General features: G+C 40.6%; 1 protein-coding gene across 1 annotated transcript; it reads left to right on the forward strand.

The window, feature by feature from the left end:
• The first annotated feature begins 804 nt into the window (after positions 1-804).
• On the forward strand, positions 805-17991 carry LOC146559386 (uncharacterized). Its single transcript, XM_085245240.1, has 4 exons — positions 805-1108; positions 16914-17068; positions 17591-17714; positions 17821-17991. The coding sequence occupies exons 1-4, from the start codon at positions 805-807 to the stop codon at positions 17898-17900; spliced, it is 663 nt and encodes a 220-aa protein (XP_085101366.1). The 3' UTR covers positions 17901-17991.
• The last annotated feature ends 1341 nt before the right edge of the window (positions 17992-19332 follow it).

The raw sequence follows: 19332 nt of genomic DNA on the forward strand, positions 1-19332 counted from the left end.
CAGGCAATCAAGCCAGAGGGATTTAAACCACACGTTGATGTTCAGTCACTGCCAGTTCATCATCAACACATTTGCTGTATTCACCTTGGCTCACGCGCCACCGCTGGGCTCAGGATACCAAGCAATCATTCTGAAAATCTCTCTGTGCCTCACCTGCCTGCCCTCCTGCCATCACACTCCATCTGAAGCCCCGGATCTCAGGCCAGCCTTTCCACTCCACTCAGCCTCCCCCTGGGTTCTCATCACCCCCCTCTCAACACTCCATGTCCCCTACTGCAAGTAAGAATTGCTACTCTTACAACTGGCCACTTCAGAGCTGCCTCCACTACCTCCCTAACTCCTCTATCTTCTCTCTTCAGTGTGACTGTTCGCATGATAAGGTGGGGCCAGGTTTCACAATGAGCTCACCCGAAACTCTGGCTGATTGGGACCCACGCCCAGTTTCACACCTTGGCTCAGGCGATTAGAGGATCATCAGGGGGTCCTTTGTCCCTCTGTGGGGGGTTTCTCCCACTAGGTTTATATCTGGGACTCTCCACCATTTGACCTTAGAACTGAAGAAGCTTCTCGGATGAGAGGTGAAACGTCTTCAAGCAACTTAAAGAAGTCCAGACGCTTTTCTTTGCAAGCTCCTTTGACTCCACGTCTTATTGTTTTTTTTTTTTTGTCTTTGCTACGTTTTCTTTTTTGCACTTAAGCCTAATAAATTGTTACATCATCTGCTGTCTCTGCTCTGGGTTTCTGCACCTGAGTCTTGTTCAGTACAGGCCACTCGGCCCCGTGACAGTACCAACTGGCCAGAAAATGGACTCCGCAGACCCAGTACGTGCAGCAGTCTCCAAGCAGGGAGCCATTTTAGGGGCTCATGAGCAAGCGTTGCAGGCCCTCGACACCCGGTGCCAAGCCATAGGCGAGACTCAGGCTAAGATCTTAGCTTCCATGCAGGAAATTCAGTCAGCTGTTTCCTCTACTCCATGCCCGTCCTCTGCGTCTCCTGCACCCGTGGCAGAACCTCCCCAGTCTTCCCCAGCTCCAACCCCTTCAGGCTCCGTTTTTCGCGATGTTGCATTCCCAGAACCAGAGCTGTACTCCGGGGAGCAGGGTCGCTGTACTGCCTTTCTACTAAAATGTTCTCTCGCGTTCACGCATTCTCCCCATTCTTTTGCTAGCAATTCAGCTCGGGTAGCATATCTGGTGACTAAGCTTCAGGGCAATGCACTGTTATGGGCTGAGGCTTACCTGTCGGCTCATTCGCTCCCAACCTGCTTGTATGATGATTTTCTGTGTGAGTTTAAAAGGACCTTTACTCATCCAGAATCTGAGGGCAGTTCTGATGAAAGGTTGCTTGGGTTACAGCAGGGGAGCCAGAGTGTCGCAGAGTTTATTATTGACTTCCGTACCGCAGCCGCTGAGGCCAATTGGCCCGATCATGCCCTTCGGGGAGTGTTCTGTCGCGGCAACACACCAACCAGGACCCAAGCCCCCGAGGCCCGGCTCTCAGTTAAATACCTTCTCCAGGAACAAAAGGCAGTACACAGCTGTTTCATACCTTAAGGTTCACACTCCCTTGCTACCTTCCAGAGTCCTCGAAGAGACAAAAGACTCTTCGTGTGGAGTGTCTGCTCCCCCCAACTTCCTTACTACACCCCCACCATTTGTCTTACTGTATGGGTGTCAGACATGTTTAAATCCAGTGGCACCAAGGCATTATACAATAAGATAATGTGATTAATACATAACTAAAATAAATTCCTATACAATCCCCCCCTTTGATTCTTAAATCAAGAATCACATTAATACCAGAATTTCTTTCCTGACATTGTGTATATCACATCAACATTATTGTACACTTAAAGGAGTTTCACACTGTGTATCCTCACTTCACTGTTCTCCCACCACCCTTTGTTCATCTTTAATCTTCCCCACAATCTAAGCTCTCACATGCAAATGGCAACAACAATGATACAGAGGAAAGGTCTTCTCCAGAGTGTCAAAGTACTTTGCATGGCAAAGTGAAACAGCATTAGGTGGTCATTCCCAGTCACGGTCATGGCTCCTGGTGTCTGTGCCATTTACAGAGTTATAATTCCAGCGCTGATCTCCCTCTGCGCTGTCACCTTTGGAGCTTAGCACGCTCTCTTCATCCCTCAATTTCTGTTCCAACGCGGCTGTAGATTTAAGGCAGAGCAAGTCGTACACTTTAGTTGTCTTCCTCACCGTCAACGTCGAAATCTCTTTCATTTTATTTAAGATTTTGCTGTGCGAAATCTCCTCGTGACAATCCTTTGGAAGCCCAGTGGTGCAGCCCACTGTCGTTTGTCTGCTGTCCTGGAGATGGTTCCTGCTTCTCAATGGTCCTCTTGAAGCCTTCTCTCTAGCGATGTTCGATTCGTGAACAAATCGTTCAATACTCGAGAATCACTTTACTGACTCGTGAATCATGATTCACAAGCCCAACTGACTCACTGACTCATCCCTGTTTCTGTTAGCAAACTAATTCGCTTAGTAGAAATATATCTAGCTTATAATTAAAATTGTGGGGGGGGGGGACAACAGCCAGTTTCTTAACAAAAGCATTTCTGCTCTGAACTGGAAGAAAAAACCCTGAGTAGAAGCTCACATCAAGAAAATAGCTCCTCGGTTCACAGTAGCATCACTCTGCTAACATGCTAACAGCACATTTGAGCTACTCACCCCCTCCCTCCTGTGCTGAATCATAGAGCGAACGAATCACTCACTCACTCACTCACTCACTAACCCCCTCCCTCCTGTGCTGAATCTTAAGCGTAAGCGAATCACTCAGGACTCGCTCACCCCCTCCCTCCTGTGCTGAATCATAGGGCGAGCGAACGAATCACTCACTCACTCACTCACTCACCCCCTCCCTCCTGGCTCACAGCTTCTTCTTCTTGGTTGGCAACCGCATTACCGCCCCCTGGCTCACAGCTCAGTGGACATTTAGATGAGAAAATATATATTTAACACATTTAAGGAAAATACTAATAAAATAAAAATAAACAAAATAAATGTTTATTAAGCAATTTTGATAGGAAATTGCTTAATTTTAGAAATGTTTTTGCTTTATAAAATAGTTGTTTTTTTTAGAATCATTCATCTTAGCAGTAGGATTTACATGAAAAGAGAAACAAATTAAGTTTGAGTGAAAATGTAAATTTTTTGCACTCTCTGGTCAACTGACTCAGTGAATCAAATGACTCAAAAAACCCGATTCACTTTGGTGAGTGACTCATTAAAACTCGATTCAGTAAAAAGAATCAAATTTACCATCACTACTTCTCTCCCAGTCATGGTCTGCATCTGCACCTCAGTCAATCCTTCCATATCCCTCAGGTCACAGTCTCTGCAATTTAAAAATGAAAACTTCCCCGGACAACCCTCTTTTGCCTTCTGTCAGCTTGGCACAATTAAGATAAGATAAGATAAGATAACCTTTATTAGTCCCACATGTGGGAAATTTGTTTTGTCACAGCAGGAAGTGGACAGTGCAAAAGTTATGACGCAAAAATTAGAATACAATAAGAATAAATACAGTACACAGCTGTACAGAATAGAATAAAATAATATACTATATACAGTAGAATAAAATAGAATAAAAATATACAATATTATAAAAATAGAATACGAATGCTATATACAACTGAGTAAAAATACAACGATGCCAGAAAAGATTATTGCACTTAGTGTTATTGCACATGTGTGGATGTGTGTATTTGTTCAGTTAAAGTCTTTGTTGTGGAGTCTGACAGCAGTGGGGAGGAAAGACCTGCGAAATCTCTCCGTCCCACACCGTGGGTGCCGCAGTCTCCCACTGAAGGAGCTGCTCAGTGCTGTCACAGTCTGCTGCATGGGGTGGGAGACGTTGTCCAACAGGGATGACAGCTTAGCCGCCATTCTCCTGTCACTCACCACCTCCACTGGGTCCAGAGGGCATCCTAGAACAGAGCTGGCCCTTCGGATCACCCTGTTCAGTCTCTTCCTGTCCCCAGCAGAGATGCTGCCGCCCCAGCAGACCACACCATAAAAGATAGCAGAAGCCACCACAGAGTCATAGAAGGTCTTCAGGAGTGGGCCCTCCACCCCAAACGACCTGAGTCTCCGCAGCAGGTACAGCCTGCTCTGCCCTTTCCTGTAGAGGGCGTCTGAGTTATGAGTCCAGTCCAGTCTGTTGTTTAGATGAACACCAAGGTACCTGTAACTGTCCACAGCCTCAATGTCCATACCCTGGATGTTCAGTGGTTGCAGTGGAGAATGCTTGTGCCTGCGGAAGTCTACCACCAGCTCCTTGGTTTTACTGGCATTGATCTGGAGGTAGTTCAGCTGGCACCAGTCCACAAAGTCTTGAGTCAGTCCTCTGTACTCCTTGTCGTCCCCATCAGTGATGAGGCCGACTATTGCAGAGTCATCAGAGAACTTCTGCAGGAAGCACTGGGTGGAATTGTGGGAGAAGTCTGCAGTGTAGATGGTGAAGAGGAACGGAGCCAGAACCGTTCCCTGTGGGGCCCCCGTACTGCAGACGACCCTGTCCGACACACAGCCCTGAGTCCTCACATACTGTGGTCGGTCGGTGAGGTAGTCCAAAATCCAGGTAGTGAGGTGATGGTCCACTCCAGAGTTCTCCAGCTTGTCCTTCAGAACCGAGGGAAGAATAGTGTTGAAGGCACTGGAGAAATCAAAGAACATGATTCTCACAGTGCTTCCAGCGGTCTCCAGGTGAGCGAGGGAACGATGTAGGAGGTGAATGACGGCATCATCCGCTCCAATGCCAGGCTGGTAGGCAAACTGAAGTGGGTCCAGTGATGAGCTTGTTAGGCGCCGAAGCTGAGCCAGGACCAACCGCTCCAGGGCCTTCATCAGGTGGGATGTCAGAGCCACCGGCCTGTAGCTGTTGAGGTCCTTGGGGCGTGAAGTCTTTGGCACTGGTACAACACAGGAGGTTTTCCAGAGCTGTGGGACTCTTCCCAACCTCAGGCTCAGGTTGAAGAGGTGCTCCATCACCCCACACAGTTGGTCCGCGCAGGACCTGACGACCCTCGAGCTGATGCCATCTGGGCCCGCTGCCTTCTTGCCATTAATCCTCCTCAGTTCCCTCCTAACCTGGGTGGTTGAGAGAGACAGGCTGGAGCCTTGTGTTGAGTGTGTATTGGATGCTGTTGTTGGGGGTGGGGAGGAGTGAGCAGGGTGAATAGAGGAGGTGTGAAGTGTCTGAGGTGGAACAGCCGCAGTGGGGGTGGGTGAGTCTGCAGCCGATGTTGCAGACTGTCTCATGGTTGAATCAAATCTGTTGAAGAAATGATTCAGTTCATTTGCCCATCTCACATCCCTCCCAGGCAGAGAGTTCTGCTGTTTGTGGCCCGAGATGGTTCTGAGGCCTCTCCAGACTTCACCAACGTTGTTTTGCTGAAGCTGGTTCTCCATCTTCTGCCTGTAGCTGTCCTTCCCATTCCTTATCAGTCCCCTCAACTCTCTCTGCACCCTTTTCAACTCCTCTTTGTCTTTGGATTTGAAGGCCCTCCTCTTCTGCTTGAGGACAGCTTTAATTTCTGGGGTAATCCAAGGTTTGTTGTTGGAGAAACACTGTACAGTCCTGGTAGGTACGGTGTTATCCACACAGAAATTAATATAGTCAGTAATGCATGTAGTAAGGCTGTCGATGTCCTCTCCATGGTCGTCACAGATCACCTCCCACACAGTCGACTCAAAACAGTCCTTAAGAGCCTCCTCGCTCTCCTCTGACCATCTCTGCACTGTGCGGGTGGCTGGTGGCACCCTGCGCACTAAGGGCTCATACACAGGGACATGTGACATGCACAATAAAGTTGTGCATTGTCTCTTAAAAATTCCAGGGCTTCTCCCCTGGAGTAGCTTCACTCCAGGCCCTGTTGTAAGAAAAAAACATTAGCAAGTGGTATGTCCTGCTGTAAATCATGTGATTAGATCCCACGATTAACCCTCTGCTGTTGAAAAAGTGATGTAGATGTTAGCGCAGCGCATCTGTATGCACACTTTCTCACAGTGACCTCTGCACTGTAAACAATACAAGGTCATGAATAACACACTGCTGGTAAATTCACAAAGACACAGAAAGTGGCAATTAAAAGGTTAAGTCAGCACGGCCCAAAAGCCCATGCAACCTGTTGCTGTCACCTTTCTACTCCTGTAAAAAGAAACATACATACATCCACCCTTTTGTCACTGTCTGGGTGGAGGTGCAATCTTGCATACTGGTGTCAAGTCAGTTAAGCTTTTGTCAGTCCAGTCAGTCCCCATTTTTTATTTGCTGACAGTAGAACCTCTTGTGATGCAATAAGTTTCTACTGCCAGCAATGACGTCATTTCAAAAAAGGAGAAAAGAAAATTTAGACTGGATTACCTCACTGAATCCTTTTTGACAGGGACTTGTTTTCTGATTGTCCCAAATAAGGGGCTTTCTCCTGAGCCCATTTAAATTTTGGAGAAGCTCACTTGCGATTGTTCAACATGTTGTGTAGTGCTTTCAATCCAGATATTGCAGGCCTGCTTGAAAAAAAGAAAATTGCCGAACAAAAAATCTCAGTGCACTGTTAAAAATCAAAAAATATGAAGGCCTAGTTTTAGGACTTGTCTACAACAACAACAACAACAATCTTTATTTATAGAGCACATTTAAAAACCAGCGGTATACCAAAGTGCTTAACATAAGAGACAGAGAAGTAACACGAGTATTATAAGGCCTTAGCAAAGTATCAAATATACTCACAGGTCAATGCCACTAATACACAGGGGTAATATAAAATGCATATCAAAATAAAAACATAAGAAAAAATAGAGTAAGTCTAAAAGTCAGGTGCGAGCATTAACAAGCAGGAAAGGCGAGATTAAACAAATAGGTTTTTAACCGTGATTTAAAAGATTAGATGGAATCAGACGGCCGCATCACAATCGGAAGGTTATTCCACAACTCTGGTGCAGCCAGGGCAAACGCCCGGTCACCTCTAGACTTCAGCCGAGATCTAGGCTGCACCAAGAGTAACCCAGTAGATGATCTTAATGCTCTGGCAGGAACATATGATTTAAGGAGTTCCTTAAGGTAGCTCGGTGCTGTGTTGTTGGTAATTTTAAATGTAAGCAGTAGTATTTTAAATTGGATGTGGTATTTTATGAGTAGCCAATGCAGGTCAGCTAGAACAGGAGTGATACAGGCAAACTTCCCAGTTCTGGTCAGAATGCGTGCTGCAGAATTTTGAATGAAGACCAAAATAAAGTGAGTTGCAGTAATCCAGCCTTGAGGTCACAAAGGCGTGCATGAGCTTTTCCAGGTCCTTATGCGGAACATACTGCCTAGCCTTAGAGATGAGACGGAGTTGGTAGAAACTAGATCTAACTACAGCAGACACTTGTTTATCGAGTTTGAACGAGCTGTCAAACAACACGCCCAGATTGCTAACAATGTCAGAAAGGGAGCTGGTAAGGGAACCAAAGGCATCACGAAGTTGGCCACGAGGAACGTTGCTGTCAAATACCACAATTTGGGTCACACTATGCACAATAAAGTGCATAGTGTGACCCAGTTCAACACAGTGATACCAAATTAGTAACAAGAACAGGTTTGGCTGCAAAGAACAAAGTGCGGTTTCACACATTTTAAAGTGTTCATGAGAAACAAATGTCGATGCTTCTTTCCAACCACAGGAGGTACACAAGAAAGCCACCACCCAATTTCTTTCAAACACTTTGAGCTGGAAGAGTAACTTTGTTCTTTCACAGTCTGTGGTTGCAAGATGAGTGCAGGAACCCTGCACACAGTGCAACCTTGAAACGCATACATACAAACATATGTAGAAATGTCACTTTCTGGGCTTTGTAATGCAACTTGCTGGTTATATTAAAACAATAACAAGAAAAGAAAACAGAGATTTATGCGGTCAGACCTTGAAAAAGACATCATTCTGTCATCTCAGTTCATTTGAGACCTATAATTCTGGGTCTCAAAAACACTGAAAGAGACAAGAATGCTTTACTCCCATCCTCTATACAAGGCACTGTACCATTTAGATATTGATCTCAAACTTTCCTACCTGCTATTTTATTTAGTTTGTTCAAACCTTTTGCCATTTCTGTTTGTTTTATTTTTTTTCTTTTTTATTTCTGATTCTGATCTATTGTTTTATATTCTGTAAAGCATTCTGTGAGTGTTTTATGAAAAATGCTCCCTCATAGTTTCCTGTTTTGTGTTGTACATTACTTTCTTGACAATTGTGGTGTAGGTTAAAAATTCCATCCATCCATCTGCTTCCGCTTATCCTTTTCAGGGTCACGGGGGACGCTGGAGCCTATCCCAGCTGTCATAGGGCGAGAGGCGGGGTACACCCTGGACAGGTCGCCAGTCTGTCGCAGGGCCAACACACAGGGACAGACAACCATTCGAAAATTCACACAATGGCAATTTGGAGTTTCCAATTAACCTATCCCCTCAAGCTGCATGTCTTTGGACGGTGGGAGGAAGCCGGAGTACCCGGAGAGAACCCACGCAAACACGGGGAGAACATGCAAACTCCACACAGAAAGACCCCGGCCTGATGTTGGAATTGAACTCAGGACCTTCTTGCTGTGCGGCAACAGTGCTAACCACCGTGCCACCGTGCTGCCCAGGTTAAAAATTGATTAGAATAATTTTCAGCTTGTAAAATCATTCAGCCGATAAATGTGCTTTCCCATGATCCATGTGTTGTTGTTGTTGTTGTTTTCACTTTTACTATTAAACTCTAAGTGCATCATTAATCCGAATTATATGTAAGGACATTTGGGGAAAGGCCAGATTAGATTCATCCACCTTAATCATATTTGAATTCTGGTACCAAAATCACAGAAACATTAGTTTAATGATTTATTTTTAACAGTTATTTAAATTAAATCTCTGTGGTGGTTGTCTTTTGTATAGAATACAATGAATAGATCCTGTGGTCTGCTAAATTCCCAGAAGGAAGCAGGTAAGAGTCAGATAAACATCAAAACATTTATGCTCATACACATCAAAACGTTCCTTAAAGATGCATGGAGACATGAATGAACACGAGGAAGAGCAGATTTTGACTTGAATTAGCATTTACTAGCTTGGATGATTTTGTTTCTCTGTCAGTTCCTCTGAAGAGCATTGAGGTGGAGCTGGAGGTGAGGGACCATGTGGCTACAGTGGTCTCCACTCTGAACTACGAGAACAAGGAGGACAAACCATTAGAGGCTGTTTTTGTCTTCCCTCTGCCTGGAGATGCTGCTGTCTGTCATTTCAGTGCTCAGGTTGGACAGACTACGCTATCCATGCTATGGGGCTGTTTTTCTGCCAAGGGGACAGGACGACTGATCCGTGTTAAGGACAGAATGAATGGGGCCATGTATCGTGAGATTTTGAGCCAAAACCTCCTTCCATCAGTGAGAACTTTGAAGATGAAACGAGGCTGGGTCTTCCAACATGACAATGATCCAAAACACACCGCCCTGGCAACAAAGGAGTGGCTCCGTAAGAAGCATTTGAAAGTCCTGGAGTGGCCTAGCCAGTCTCCAGACCTCAACCCCATAGAAAATCTGTGGCGGGAGTTGAAAGTCCGTGTTGCTCGGCGACAGCCCCAAAACATCACTGCTCTCGAGAAGATCTGCATGGAGGAATGGGCCAAAATACCAGCTACTGTGTGTGCAAACCTGGTAAAGACCTATAGTAAACGTTTGACCTCTGTTATTGCCAACAAATGTTATGTTACAAAGTATTGAGTTGTATTTTTGTTATTGACCAAATACTTATTTTCCACCCTGATTTACGAATAAATTCTTTACAAATCCTACCATGTGGATTCATGGATTTTTTTTTCACATTCTGTCTCTCACAGTTGAAGTGTACCTCTGGTGCAAATTACTGACCTCTGTCATCATTTTAGGTGGGGGAACTTGCACAATCGGTGGCTGACTAAATACTTTTTTGCCCCACTGTATATACCCATTTCAATTATTTATTTTTACCAGTGAAACCAATATAACATCTCCACATTCACAAATATACATTTCTGACATTCAAAAACAAAACAAAAACAAATCAGCGACCAATATAGCCACCTTTCTTTGCAAGGACACTCAAAAGCCTGCCATCCATGGATTCTGTCAGTGTTTTGATCTGTTCACCATCAACATTGCGTGCAGCAGCAACCACAGCCTCCCAGACACTGTTCAGAGAGGTGTACTGTTTTCCCTCCTTGTAAATCTCACATTTGATGATGGACCACAGGTTCTCAATGGGGTTCAGATCAGGTGAACAAGGAGGCCATGTCATTAGTTGTTCTTCTTTTATACCCTTTCTTGCCAGCCACGCTGTGGAGTACTTGGACGCGTGTGATGGAGCATTGTCCTGCATGAAAATCATGTTTTTCTTGAAGGATGCAGACTTCTTCCTGTACCACTGCTTGAAGAAGGTGTCTTACAGAAACTGGCAGTAGGACTGGGAGTTGAGCTTGACTCCATCCTCAACCCGAAAAGGCCCCACAAGCTCATCTTTGATGATACCAGCCCAAACCAGTACTCCACCTCCACCTTGCTGGCGTCTGAGTCGGACTGGAGCTCTCTGCCCTTTACCAATCCAGCCACGGGCCCATCCATCTGGCCCATCAAGACTCATTCTCATTTCATCAGTCCATAAAACCTTAAAAAAAAAAATCACTCTTGAGATATTTCTTGGCCCAGTCTTGACGTTTCAGCTTGTGTGTCTTGTTCAGTGGTGGTCGTCTTTCAGCCTTTCTTACCTTGGCCATGTCTCTGAGTATTGCACACCTTGTGCTTTGCTTTTGGGCACTCCAGTGATGTTGCAGCTCTGAAATATGGCCAAACTGGTGGCAAGTGGCATCTTGGCAGCTGCACGCTTGACTTTTCTCAGTTCATGGGCAGTTATTTTGCGCCTTGGTTTTTCCACACGCTTCTTGCGACCCTGTTGACTATTTTGAATGAAACGCTTGATTGTTCGATGATCACGCTTCAGAAGCTTTGCAATTTTGAGACTGCTGCATCCCTCTGCAAGATATTTCACTATTTTTGAGTTTTCTGAGCCTGTCAAGTCCTTCTTTTGACCCATTTTGCCAAAGGAAAGGACGTTGCCTAATAATTATGCACACCTGATATAGGGTGTTGATGTCATTAGACCACACCCCTTCTCATTACAGAGATGCACATCACCTAATATGCTTAATTGGTAGTAGGCTTTGGAGCCTATACAGCTTGGAGTAAGACAACATGCATGAAGAGGATGATGTGGACAAAATACTCATTTGCCTAATAATTCTGCACTCCCTGTATGTTTCATCTGGACTCCATGGGAGTTTAAGTTTCTGAATATTGGTGAACATCTTTTACACTTTAAATACTACTTATAATACTACATGTGAGGCACTGCATTAATATTAGAATTATTTAGTTATTTTTACCAGTTTATTTATTTTTGTTATCTGATCCTGTGGGGAGATTTTTTTTTTTTATTATGATCCGAGGCTGAGTGGTTTTGTGGCAGACAGTGCTTAATGCATAATGGCCACGTGGAAAGAAAAAACACTAGGGAACACATTAGAAATTGATAATTACATAAACTAGAGTTTTAAGCATGATGTATACATAAAGCAGGGACCAATCAGATAACAGGATGCAGGTGAGGAAATTTTACTGGCAGACATGTCAGGAAAGTTATGACCAGTTTTGGTCAAGTTACTTGAAAAAGGTAATCAGCAACTAATTACTCATTACTTCCCCCAAAAAGTAATCCTGTTACTTTACTGATTACCTATTTTCAAAAGTAATTAGTTACTTTTAAAAAAACATGATTTACAACCTGAATAGGTGATAAAGCAATAGATCTTTCAGCCCAATTCTACTTTTTCTGCATAATCCATCATATAAAATGTAATCAAATGGAAAACTCTTTTAAAAAAAAACAAAAACAAAAAAAAACTTGTTTTATGAGTTTTAATCTTTTAACTTTATGCATCAAGCAAAAGTTAAATTACATGCAACATTCTCTGACTGGAAGAAATTTGTTTAACATTTAAACCTATTTTCTGCACATTCCAGCACATAAAATAAGGTTTTTTGTGTTTACACTCACTCTTTCAATAGATGCAAGTAAAACACAGCAGAAAATGAGTAAAATCAAGGACTAGCGATCCTGTTGCTCTTATTTTCACCTGTATAGCAGGAGTGGGGCAGGCGGAAGTTTGCCCTGGTGCAGGTGTGTCGCAGCGGTCATGTCAATTGAAGAATCGGAGACTTTCTCTGTGAATTTCCCATTCTGTGGTAGCATACTCGTTGCTTGCTTGGAAGTTTAGGGGTTTTTTCGCTGTAAAAAGAAGATTAGGTTTCTTCCCATGCAGTGAACGGAATCACTGCATGGGAATCAAACTCAAAGTAAGGTCAGTACTTTCACATTTTAAGCACTGCATGCTCATACTCTCTCCCGCACTTGATATATTATCCCTTGTTGATCTGCACACAGCTGTTCTCACGAATGTCACACTCGCTTACGTCATTGTCATGAGACACTCACAAAAAAAAAATCACGGTTTGAGTAAAGCAGCGTGCTTACGGGAAAGTATCAGTAATCGAATTACCTTTTTTGCATTAGTAATCCCTTACTTTACTCGTTACTTGAAAAAAGTATTCAGATTACAGTAACTTGTTACTGTCCATCTCTGGTTATGACATGAAAATGGAACAATCAGACTAAACAGATAAACATTGTGTATATTTATAGGTGTTTGTACTATTTGTGTTGTATTTGCATATCCAGGGCCGTTTTGTTTTTTTATCGTTTACATAGGAGCTCAATACTGTATATAGCTTTGATAGCCTTTGTAATGGGCTTTGTCCCAAAGCGAAGACTTTTACCTGATAACCTCAGCCTGTTTGAGGTTGATTAATACATTTTAAAGCTGGATGTGGCGTTTTCATTTTTCTCTAATATGTTCCGCCTGTTTTGTTTTTTTCTTGTTTTTTTTTTTTTCTTTTTTTTGCATAGTGCCAAGTTTGGCTCCACTTGGGTGGGGTAAGTTAAAGCTGAGCAACAACAAGCATCTACACACACACACACACACACACACGTGCATTTCTGTAGAATAAAAATAAAGAAACCAACACATTTGTATTTGAACTAATTTGAAATGTTAAATGCAAATAGCTGCAGTATTTGCTTTAATAGCCTTTGTAATGGGCTGTGTCCCAAAGTGGAGCTTTTTACCTGAAAACCTCAACCTGTTTAAGGTTCATTTATAAAGTTAAAAGATGGAGGTTGTGGTAATGCCAGTTGTTATTTTTCTCTAATTTGTTCAGCTTGTTGTAAACTTTAAACCGGATTTTTTTTTTTTTTTTTTACATAGCATTACGTGGTGATCCAGGTAAGTAGAAGCTGAGTGACAACACACATCTACACACATGTGCATTTCTGATAATCAAAACAAAGAAACAAACATATTAGTATTTGAGCTGATTTGAAATGTTAAATGTCGAACATTTACTGCACATTTGCTGCAGTATTTGTTTGCTGTTTGATAGTTGCTGTAACTGGCTGTGTCCTTAGTCAGCCACTAAAGGCATGCAAACAATTCCTTCCTGTGAATTTTTTTGAATTATTAAATAATTAGAAATGTAATATATTAAATATGTGATTCTATTACAATTCATAGAAGGTCGTATATCTATATGTAGCTCCTTCAATAAAGAGCTGTTTTCTTCTTAACTGCACAAAAGAGTAAAAACAATGAAAAAGACCCTTTAATGAGTCAATGTGTCCAAACTTGAATGATTAAATATAGGTGGTGTTTATCAACATGTAGATTTAAATATAGTTTAAATATTGTAGTAATAGTCTAACCTGCTGTAAGACTCCAGAAACTTAGTATGATGTGAAGAAATTACATCATAAGATTAATGTTTTTTTTTCATGGTTATTTGCTTTCCTTAAAGATAAAGAGATGAATGTGAAGTACAATGATACGTTTAAGAGCAGAATATCTGAGTGTGGTTCAGATGATCCAAAAGCAAAAAATGACATTGACTTTAAAGTATTTGTTACAAGAAATCAAGATTTGGATTAGAAAGGTGACAGTGATGTACATTTAAATACTTTTATACTATTTGTTTTCTATTTGTATTTTAACACATCAGTAATTAAGTGTTCTTTAACAAATTCTGATAAATGTACTGACTCTATTTTTTGTTTGTTTAATTCTTTCTTTATTTTTTACATTATAGAGTGTAAATTAAAGGGTAAGTAAAACCTAAATAACACATCTGCACAGTCTATGTTAATGTGTAGATGTGTGTATCTGTACATTTGGGGGGGGGAAAGGGTTAGGGTTACCCTAAAATAAAAATCAACTTTCATGAATGTGAGAATCCATATTTTGTACTTGTAATTTGGCCATTTCTGTGATCTGTTAAACACAGAGGAAATGATGTGAGCTATTACATGTAGGAGCTGGTAGTGTGGTCCATAGCAACATGTATGTCAGGGGAATGTTTGTGTCTCTGACAGCCAAAAGAATATTATCATGGAGTGTGTATGCTAAGGGCAGAGGGGCACAATAGTGCACATTTCTTACATTGTATTAAATCAGGAAGTGAAAAGGTTATGATTTTTTTCTTAGAATATGACTGTTTTTGTGAAATTCATGCATTCAGATACTATTGCTGAGGCATTCTGTGTAATTACCTCAAAAATGTTGCTTTGTGTTTACCAATTAAAAAGGATTCTTAATGAACGGGAGGAAACAAAAGGTAATGGAAGGTAAGTTTAAAAAAAAATGAGAGCATGTATTTTAGTTTTAACATGTGTGTTTTTTCAAAAGGTCAACTGAAAGAAATTCTTTTTTTCTTAATGGGTGTGACACCATCAGTTATAATTTGCTGGGTTAGAATAAAGTAAGAAAAAAAAATAAGTATGCATTGTCTTAGTAGATATGAAGGAAATTTAATGCTTAGTGGAAGTAACTGTATAACAATGTTTAGTTCATCTTGATGCATTCTCAATCATCCAGGGAAGTAAATCTTTAAAAAGTTGATTCTGTTCATCTGGACGTAGCGTTTTGTGGGAGAAACGTTTCGTCACTCATCCAAGTGACTCAGCTGAGACTGAAGAAGTCACTTGGATGAGTGACGAAACGTTTCTCCCACAAAACGTTACGTCCAGATGAACAGAATCAACTTTTTGGAGAATGTTTAGTTCAGTTCCTTTGATATTGAGACCCAGTTTTCTCCTGTTGAATAATCTTTTAGTCTTATATTCCAATAAATCATATTAAATTAATCTGATTATGTGTATTTATGTATGTATTTATTGGCCATACATTTTCCCAGTAAAACATGCGAAACACATACTTTACAGCGTATCAAGCTTTCATTTCATCAGCTTGATTGCCTTCAGATAGTATTCATTAAAACCACTTTAACTGATGCTGGGGTGTTGCCAGTTTTATTTTTCTTTAATAAGTTAGACTCCAAACCTATATTTGCTCCAATGGCCATGAGTAAGTTAACCCTTGTGTGGTGTTCGTATTTTTGTTACTCAGCCAGTGTTCATGGGTCTGGTGGACCCGCTAGAGTTTTGGCTTTCCAAATTAACACTATCAAACAATTTTATGTTAAATTACTCAACAGATGTTTACTTCATCCCAATTACAAGACATATGAACAGCAAACATGGTTAATTTTTTCCCTTTACCTTTGTTAGATCACATTTATGAATTAATGTGCTTCTCGTTTTTCTTTTATATAAAATGTTATAAATAAATCAGTTATAATCAAGTGGAGTGAGTGGAAAGACACAACACATTTACACGTGAAAAAATAATTAATTGTTTAATTTTTCTTTAGAAAAAAACTGAACACGGGTCTCACAGACCCGAACACCATACAAGGGTTAATATGACTATTTTTGACAAATCTGTGCATTTAGATACTATATCTTAAGGAATTATCTGTAATTACCTCAAAAAACTTTTTTATGGTTTAACAATTTCAGATGCAGACCCAAGAACAATGATGGCAGCAAAAGCACGAAGGAAATGTAACAACTTGAGATCATGTATTTAATTTTAATTAACATGTAGTTTTTGTCTAAAGTCAGCTGATGGAAATTTTTATTTTCTTAATATGTGTCTGTCAAGAGATGTATTCTAAAGACACTTCTTCAGTAGAGAGTCAGAGAGTGGAAACACACAGTTTTACTTGCAGCAAGGGCAGTCACAGAGCGCTCACACGAGAGTGGGGGCTCAGGGACTTTCTTAATATTTGTCAAACCATCATTTACAATTTGCTGGGTTACAATAAAATACTAAGAACTTATTCATTTCTATTTTTCTTATATTGGTAGACATGAAGGGAATTTAACGCTAAGTGGAAGTGACTGTACAATGTTTAGTTCAGTTGCTTAGATGATGAGTTTTCCAGTTTTCTCCTATAGAATAATCTATTAGTCTTATATTCCAGTAGATCAAATGAAAACAAGGATTTAAACACTGTTTTAAGCCCCTGAATTTAATATATTGTTGATATATTTTCACAGTATAGTATGTGAAATGCATAGTTTACATCGTATCAAGCTTTCATCTCATCAGTTTGATTACTTTCAGATGGTATTCATTAAGACCACGGTAGCTGATGGTGTGGTGTTGACAGTTTTTATCTTTATTAGTGAGTTCAGACAGTTGTAAACATTTGATGTTTGATGTGGAGCTCTTATGTAATGATTACATTTTTAAGATGTAATTTTCAAGTGAAAAACATAATATTTATCTGTTGCATAGTTTACAGTGTGGTGTTTTATGCACTGAGTTATCATGTAGAGTTCTGTTTGTCATCTAGCACCATAATCGGGTTTTGTTTTTATTGCATCTTAGATTTTCCAGCTGCTGTGCCTGAGCAGCCACCCAGAGACCCTTTGCTGCAGTTAGTCTCCCTGCAGGAGGCGTCTGGCTGCTGGCTGCTTGATCCAGCTCTGGCTGCTGCACTGGGACAGACCAACGAGGAGGTGGAAAAGTCAAAGCCTGAAAAGGTGCACTGCTGTCAATTTAAATATTAACACAAAATGATGATGTGAGATAAAACAGATTTGATTCTATAATTTGAACAAAAACACATGATATAATTAAAAACACACCATAAAACAAATAAAATGAAGTCAAACTAAACGTAGGCCTGCCTCACAGCCTGAGAATAAACATCTGCATATCAGAAGCTAAAACACTGGTGGTAATCACACTCCTAACCTCCCACTGAGCTGCACCAGCGTCTGATATTATCCAGAAACCACACGGCAGCAGAAATTATTTTCCTCATCAGTTGTTGTAAAAACATGTCAGCACATTATTTTAGAGCATTTATGACATCACAGTTTGGGATTTCATCAGGAAGAGCATCCAGTGTAATAATCTGCCAAATCAAATATGCAGAGCTGCCCACCTTGGTGACCCCGTGTGACATAGAAGTACACAAACATATGTAATATTACTGGTTGTAGAAAGTAAAATGTGTGTTCTGTCTGTTTTATTTGATTGATTTTGATTTGGGGAATTAGACCAGCAGTGAAGTGTGGGCCACCATTCTGGCTCTGATCTGGCTTCATGGTTTCAAGATGGATGCAAAGGACGAGTGGGAGCTTCTGGCTATGAAGGCTGCCTCGTGGCTCTGTGCTCACAATGGTACTAGCAATGATTGTAACAGATAAAATAACAGCTTTAAAAAACTGTTTCATTCTACAGCTTTCCTCCCACAATCATTATTTTAATATCTGTTTTGTGTTTTTAGCACCGTGTGTGTCAGAGTGTGTGGATGCTGGAAATGTCCTGCTGGGTTGCAGCGTGAAGAAAGAAGCTCTGGGACTCTGAGGGTTTTCTTAAAGTAGCTTCATCTTCAGAGTGAACAGAAGCAGGTCTGCTTACTCCACACTGCCTTTGATACAGAGCTGTTTTATATCATCAGCCCCTTTTACATGTTTATTTGTTATGAAATGAAAATTGCTATATATTGTTGTTCTTAATTGGTACTTGAAATTTGTACCATATTTTGGTTATGTGCACAATTATCTGAATACTCCTAACACAGTAGAAGATTGGACCACTGCTGTGGCAGCTCATTCACAAAGTGTTTTAATTCCCTTTCTCTGCCACTAGATGGCGATTATGTTCATGTTTTTACTGATTTCACACAGAAACACCAAAACCAATCTAAGAAGTCTTTTCCCTTCCTGTTATAGTTCTGAAAATGGCTTCAATTCAGGACATTTTCAAGATGGTCCTCAGTGAATTGGAGTGAATAGAGCTAAACATTTAAAATAACTATTTACAGTGTTTACACCATCTTATAAACAAAAAGTCTATCTTGTTTATTTAAAAAAACAAAACGATTTTAAGGCCAAATTGAAATGAAAACATACAGAACGTCATTCTGTTTTTCCCACAGGAGTTACAATTTTATCCATAAAACACTTTCATTCTGGTAATCGACACTGATTGATCCTTGAACGTCTTAAGGCAGCACATAGTCTTCGTTCATGTTTGCTTACTTATGACTGTAGCTGGAGTTGAACTGTAGTCAAATGTAAAAAGAATGCCAACTGAAAAGCTGTGTTAGGTCTAATAAAGACTTGTCAATAGTTTAATTGACTTCAGGGACTTTCAGGGAGGTATGAATGGCAAAGTACTGAAGAAATGACAAAAGATATGTTTTTAAATACTACCAGTTTTGTATTTGTAAATCACAATTTCAAAGTCAGTACTTTAGTTGTTCTTTTTATAAACTTATGATGCAATTTCATCCCTCTTTTATTTTCCTCGATATATAACACTCTCATTTTCTTTTGAATGTTGCTGTTCTTGTTATCTTTGTATTAATTGTAATCATTTTTTATTTTGAAATCATAGCATATACCTGACCTTCTCCATACATGGGGAGCTACCTGCTGTGATCACTGTTTGTGAATAAAGGGGCAGCTGAAAGTAGCTTTTAGATCATTTGGTATTATTTCATTTTCATTGTTAAATCATGAAGTGACATCACATTTTTACGTGAAAAATTATATTAATTTAGACATACACACATATTTGTAACTATAAATGCAAGAAAAGTATATCCATATAATTGTCATTATAATCTCAAACAACTCCAGGATCCAAATTTTGGTTACATTTTAAAAGTTGAAGCCACATTAGGTTTACAATCATATATGAAAAGGAAAATTATTTTTTACATTTTAGAGTACTCATTATTTTACTTTTGTGAGTAAAATGATAAAACAATAAAATGCCTAATCATTCACTA

The sequence above is a fragment of the Mchenga conophoros genome, linkage group LG14 (assembly GCF_057382185.1).
Source record: "Mchenga conophoros isolate Kocher_MC1m ecotype Shallow Benthic linkage group LG14, M_conophoros_male_GT1.1, whole genome shotgun sequence".
Lineage (NCBI taxonomy): Eukaryota > Metazoa > Chordata > Actinopteri > Cichliformes > Cichlidae > Mchenga > Mchenga conophoros.

Excerpts from the sequence above, each read along its gene's own strand:
- LOC146559386 (XM_085245240.1), top strand. The coding sequence starts at position 805 with ATGGACTCCGCAGACCCAGTACGTGCAGCAGTCTCCAAGCAGGGAGCC. Across the intron at positions 17,069-17,590 it reads AAAAGTCAAAGCCTGAAAAG|ACCAGCAGTGAAGTGTGGGC; the intron begins GTGCACTGCTGT and ends TTGGGGAATTAG. Across the intron at positions 17,715-17,820 it reads GTGGCTCTGTGCTCACAATG|CACCGTGTGTGTCAGAGTGT; the intron begins GTACTAGCAATG and ends TTGTGTTTTTAG.